Raw genomic sequence first — 6,094 nt, 5'->3', positions numbered from 1 at the left:
TAAAGATTAAAAAAAATGTCTATCCATCTCTTTTGGTTTAATGAACGTTCATTAAAAAAAATATATATAAGACGCATTGTTGTATTAAAAAAAAAAGTCTGGACAATTTTTCCAATAGATTACAAATCAGTCATTTTTAACAGCTTGGTAGCTTTACTATCGAGATTCTTCAGATTTGCCGAGAATGCAGTATCGCGATTAATTACTTATCCGCGGCTTGCATTTCATACCTGTATGTTACGCTGCTTTAAGAAAAGTTCTCTCATCCTTCTAATTTTACATATAAAGGTAACCCGCCGCTTCTGCCGACGAATGGGCGGCAAACCGCCCTGGTAACTGGTGGTCGTAACTAATCTCCGTAATTCATTCCGCCGCGGAAAAATTACAAAAAAAGAATGATTCACGATGGTATTAATGGAAACATTAGTGGGATTTGAAACTGCGTAAATCGCGTGAGCCTGCTGAACCGTAATAACGCGCGTCGCTAACGGGAGGAGTTCGGATAATCTTTTGATCGCTCTCGTGAGGGCCAGAGTGCGCGCTCAATCTCGCGAGAGCTTTCCCCAGAATGAGAATCATTTTTATGATTATGCACAGCGCCGCTGTGCGTTAAGCGCGCACAGTATTCCGCATGAAGGCTAATGCAACGGCGCGCTTTAGTGAGCTCTAACGATGTACTAATTAGCGAGATAAATTTAGAGTTTATAACGACGAAATTATAAAATCAGATGTATCGTATAGCATCCGACATTTACAACGCTGCCGATTGTTGAACGGTTTCGATGCGAATTATTCATGTAATTTGATTCGCTATCTGCCACGCATTCGCTACAAAATGATATTAGTGAACATTTACGGTATATTATTGCGATATTAATTCATAAAATTAAATGGATAATGTTGTATCTACCTTGAATTTCAATCATCGTTTGCACAAACAAATTTTTGATTGCTATAAAGTTACTACAAAATTGTATCCTAGTTGATCCTACTAGTAATTCTTAATCACTTTTTACGGCCAACTAGGCAATGTTATTAATTTATTACGCTTGAAGGAAGTAAAGATGAATGTAGAAAATTATCGAAAAGCCGATATGTAATCATTTCAAGACAGTCGCGTTATGAGTCGATAATAACGATGTGATTGAGATGAGTCATACAATCAGCTCGACCTGACTGTTTCTCGTCACGATTTATCATGTAGGAACACGACTTTAATTGCGTCACTTTTTATGTGTCTGGAGCAAAGTATATAGTTATAAAGCGGCCATGAAGGATGGCCGCATTGGAAACTGCGAAATAATGTTGCTCCACAAGGCATTAATGACTACGAATTGCGAAACGTGTTTCTCATTCCATTCAGGCAATCTATGATTGTTACCTCCATCGAGGCTCTCGACAAAATTGTGGTCTGCAATGACCTACATACTAGTCAATCGATTTATTTTCTTTCGGCCGCGTTCGGTTTATACATTATGGGTTCTTCGTGAATCATAAAATTCGGTTGAATAACGCCGAAAGTACGTGCGATGTAAAACGGAGATGATAACTGGCCGCGTTATCTGCTCCAGTTTGTGTCATACTCTGGGAGATATCGCGTAAATATTCACAACAATACGCCGCACTCTTGCATTATCTCTCAAAGTTGCCTTTTGCTTTACAAATCGCGACAGGTGATACGCAATCTTGTTGACTGAATTTCAATCACGCCTAGCGCTCTCTTCAATACTGCGTCATTGTGTGCCAATGTTATACGGTGGCACAAAATATTTGTCTCCTACGGGACCAGCATATTAATCGAATAAGCGTGTTCGCACGTGGAATTCATACCGAAACTGCGTGCAACGAGTAGCCTACTTTATGTTCTGGTTGACCGCTATGTCGGTAAATTTAATTTTCAGCTATCTAATGAATACGTGTTAATATACTTAAATTAGCATCCATAAGGGACTTGCAGAAATGATACGGAGAGATTTTCGGCAAAGGGCGCCCAATAAATTTTTATCTATAAATTTTTCTACTTTGAATATTCGCACTCACACAAATTCTTCGAGTTTAAGATGTAATAAGCAAAAAATATGAAAACTTATGCAGAACTTTATCGTTTAACTTTATATTTACTTGCAGAAAACTCGCAACACTTTTTATTTTTATGGACTTTCAGGCGAGGATCCTAAGATATACTATACAGGTAGATATATTTGTAGAATATCGTTTTGTATATTTGTAATAATTGTATAATATATTTGTAGTATATCGTTATGTATAAAAATATTTATAAAATATTATAATAATCAAAAACATTATTCTTGATTTTTCTTGCATGAATCAATGTCTCTTGTAAAATATTTCATTTGTTTGAATTTCGCGGGCAATCAGATGCATACAACGCGCACAATACTGCGCAGGGTCTTGTACTGCCATGTATTGTGCTGGCTGCGAGCTGCGAGATGCCTCATTTTCCACTGGGATCTCGACGAGTGAATACGGAGCTGCTATTGACAAAGTAAGATATTTTTTATATCTGAAGAAACGCTTTAAAAATTACGTGTTCAAGTATGGATCAGCGCTTATATATTCTGTGATTTTAATCGTTTCGCAATATATAATTGAGAAAAAAGAATGCGTGAAGCAATGGAAAACGGTATATTGAACGTGGGACACGTGGCCAAGCGCCTTACAGCAGAGGAGATCGATAAAATGGAGGCACAAAATTCCCGCTTAGTATCCGCATTTCGTGCGAATCAACTCGAAAAAGACGCAAAGAAGCACTGGGATTTATTTTATAAGCGAAACGATACTAGATTTTTCAAAGACAGACACTGGACCATGCGGGAATTTGAAGAGTTGCTCGGTGGCTTGGGTAGCATGGAGAGCCAAAATGTCCTCCTCGAAGTCGGCTGCGGCGTTGGAAATCTTGTGTATCCCTTAATAGAAGATGGGGCGAAATATTCAAAAATATTCGCATGCGACATATCATCAAAGGCGATAGAATTACTCAAGGTATATCTAGTTTACGATTGTTGGAAAATAGCTCGGATGCAAGTGGATAAAAATGTGCTATCTCATTTCATCGCAGAGCCACACGTTGTTCGATGCAGAAACAATAGAAGCCTTCCAAACTGATGTTACATCAGAAACTTGTTTTTCCAAGATTGATTGTTCAATTAATATTGCCACTCTTATTTTTGTGTTATCAGCTATTCATCCCAATAAATTTTGCAAGTATGTTCGATTAATAAAATGTTTTAAGGTCTTAATATGTGTTGACTAGATTTGCAGTTACTAATTGTTTGAAATATATTTATTAGAGTTGCTGAAAATATACACAGTGTTCTTGGTAGTGGAGGAATATTGCTATTTCGAGATTATGGATTATATGATATGGCTCAATTACGTTTCAAACCTGGACATAAGATTAGTGAAAACTTTTATATGAGACAAGATGGAACTAGGTGATTGTATTTTTTTATTTGTATAATATTTTATTATGAGTAGAAATATGATTTTATAACTTTGTCAACTTGGAACAGAACTAAACTTGAAATCTAACTTTATCATGTGATATAGTTTTTTATTTCACTTGATATTAATAATATCATGATTTTGGATTTCAGAAGTTATTATTTCTCGGTAGAGGAGGTAACAAATATATTTGAGTCTGTTGGTTTTCAAATACTGGATTGTAGTTACATACAGAGACGTACAGTGAATTTAAAGGAAAACATTGATGTGCCGAGGATTTTTGTGCAAGCGAAATTCAAGAAATCTTGATAATATAACATGGAGGTATGTATATTTTGAAGCTATTTCCATTTTCCTTATAAGACCAACAGTTGTGCGTCACAAATTACATTTATTTGCTTTGTTCAGTTTTATATATTTTTATGATGAGTCCATAGTTCATCTGATATGTCTCGGATGATTTTTATTATGTCTTTCGCTCCTATCTGATTTTCTTTGTAAAATGGATTCTATAAGATTTGTTAGTCATGTCTTCTATAATATTTGTATTTTTATTTTCAGAAAATTGAACCACGTCCAGCCGAATAAAGCTGCTGCTGTAATTTATATTTGGCAGTGCAATATGTAACACCAAAGATGATGTTAACAACATCATATATTTCAACTTGGTAATTTGGAATTTTTATAAAACACTTGATATTTAAATATTGATATTTAAATGATGAATATATAGACTATATCGGATGTAATGATGAAAATGTCCTGCAGTGCTGATTCTTTCACAAATTAAAATATCTTTTTATGTTCTTCTATTATATATATGTATATATATAATTTTTTATTTTATTACAGATAATACTGTGGATGAGTAATATGTGACTGAGCTATAATAAATTTTTAAACCAGGCAGATATAACAAAGTAAGTAAGTTGGTGACAAATGGTAGTGGAAGAAAATGATGCAATAGTGATTGAATATATATTTATACGCATATAATTGTCTTAGAATTTTGCTAAAAAAATATTACAAACTTTTTTACAATCCAATAGTTTGTATTAGATATATTAGTGTAAGAAATATATTTTATCTGATAGCATGAGAAAGTAATTGCCAAATTTTATATTTCTTAAGTATGGTATACGTTAACTTGTTCCGCTCAATACACATTGATGATTCCATAGTTCATCTGATATTTTATTGAAGACTCAATATTACAGTCTTTCACCCCTAACTGACACTTTATGTACATATATATTTTAATCGCATTAATGTACGAATCAATCTAAGGGCAACATTGGTTTATGTTTCAGATATTTGTTTTTTAGTCACGTGAACACGTCAAATTGAATCCGTTCTAAGTTGTAAGTTCATATAACAATTTTTAGATGTGTTATTTAATATATTTACTTCGATGATGTATATTTTTATATATGTTTGAATATTACCGTGATATTTACATATCTGTCGTCACTACCTCTGAGCAAAAAATAGAAGCTAGTATACACATGACAATTTTCAATAATCATAATTTTTATATCGTTCGTTACATGTTACAGAACAATCGTTGCTCAAAATGGTATGAGCGGTAACGTCAACGGCGCACAAGTGCAAGACGAAATATACACAGTGAGTTTAACACTTGTCATAGTTTACATATTCTTTACGTAAATATGTTGAATGATGATTTTTATATCACCATCTTTCGTATGAATTATTGTGATTTTCTGTTATTAGCTCTATCTGAAATATAATTCCGTCATCAAAACATGCTATACAAAGTTTAGTGCGTTTTGAACTATACACTGCTTTTTTATTGACAGATTTGTTGAAGTACAATGAAGTACAACGTAGCATGGACATCGTGGAGGCAGCCGAATTTATTAATTAAAATATTAAAGTATCTTTGTCTTAATTTTATGAATTATATGCTCATTATTACATATATATCGTTTCCATTTTTTTCCCCGATACCCTGATATAATCAGCCTCCTTTCTGTGCTAAATTGCTTCGTGTTAAATAAAAAAGAGAAAATAGTTTTATTTTGCCTGGATGATTGTTTATAATAACAAGAATCGCACTTCAGCCGGCGAGCTTTTAAGACTTGAATAAGTCTTATTAAATTGTTTTTATATAAATAAATGGTTGTTTCTTTATCTCCCCGGGCGTATACGAAGCGCAATAATATCATATGAAAAATTTATTAAATTTTTTAAATATCGATTTCTCGAACAGAAAAACGTTGAAAATCATAATTTTTTTGTTTATGTGAAAATATAAAAATTGCACATTTGAACATTTAAGGTTTCTTATTGCGCAACTCCTGGTTGAAACGTCAGTAACGAGAAAAATCACGCTCAAAATTCTTTGAACAAAATACGTTGAAATGAGGATATATATCTATAAAATACTTGTAAGCCGTTGAGAAAATTTGTAAAATAGTGCAATAACTTGTCGCGTCTTTCTCTTTAAATAAATTCATATTAGATGGGTATTTTTAAAGTAACAATTATATCAATTTAACAATTTAATTTAGGCAAATATAAAACAATTAAAATATGGCGGTATTGATGGAGGAATTTATTTCGTGAAACTGAATTGCTAATCTTCGAAATCGGAGAATGGATCTAG

At 33.2% G+C, this 6,094-nt stretch overlaps 1 protein-coding gene and 2 non-coding genes across 3 annotated transcripts; all 3 read left to right on the top strand.

Annotated features, from left to right (window-relative positions):
- Nucleotides 1–2,133: 2,133 nt before the first annotated feature.
- Nucleotides 2,134–5,409, top strand: LOC105189375 (methyltransferase-like protein 6). The gene is made up of 10 exons (XM_011151434.3): nucleotides 2,134–2,191; nucleotides 2,380–3,003; nucleotides 3,080–3,225; nucleotides 3,312–3,455; nucleotides 3,618–3,789; nucleotides 4,027–4,133; nucleotides 4,318–4,385; nucleotides 4,776–4,826; nucleotides 5,022–5,091; nucleotides 5,286–5,409. The coding sequence occupies exons 2-5, from the start codon at nucleotides 2,623–2,625 to the stop codon at nucleotides 3,772–3,774; spliced, it is 828 nt and encodes a 275-aa protein (XP_011149736.1). The 5' UTR covers nucleotides 2,134–2,191; nucleotides 2,380–2,622; the 3' UTR covers nucleotides 3,775–3,789; nucleotides 4,027–4,133; nucleotides 4,318–4,385; nucleotides 4,776–4,826; nucleotides 5,022–5,091; nucleotides 5,286–5,409.
- On the top strand, nucleotides 3,879–3,958 carry LOC112588378 (small nucleolar RNA snR60/Z15/Z230/Z193/J17). Its single transcript, XR_003112817.1, has one exon. It is a non-coding gene; the product is annotated as a small nucleolar RNA snR60/Z15/Z230/Z193/J17 (small nucleolar RNA).
- LOC112588379 (small nucleolar RNA snR60/Z15/Z230/Z193/J17) lies at nucleotides 4,629–4,700 on the top strand. The gene has a single exon (XR_003112818.1). It is a non-coding gene; the product is annotated as a small nucleolar RNA snR60/Z15/Z230/Z193/J17 (small nucleolar RNA).
- Nucleotides 5,410–6,094: the final 685 nt, after the last annotated feature.

Source organism: Harpegnathos saltator, unplaced genomic scaffold (assembly GCF_003227715.2).
Source record: "Harpegnathos saltator strain DR-91 unplaced genomic scaffold, Hsal_v8.6 scaffold203, whole genome shotgun sequence".
Taxonomy (NCBI): Eukaryota; Metazoa; Arthropoda; class Insecta; order Hymenoptera; family Formicidae; genus Harpegnathos; species Harpegnathos saltator.
This window is presented reverse-complemented; position numbering and strand designations above follow the sequence as displayed.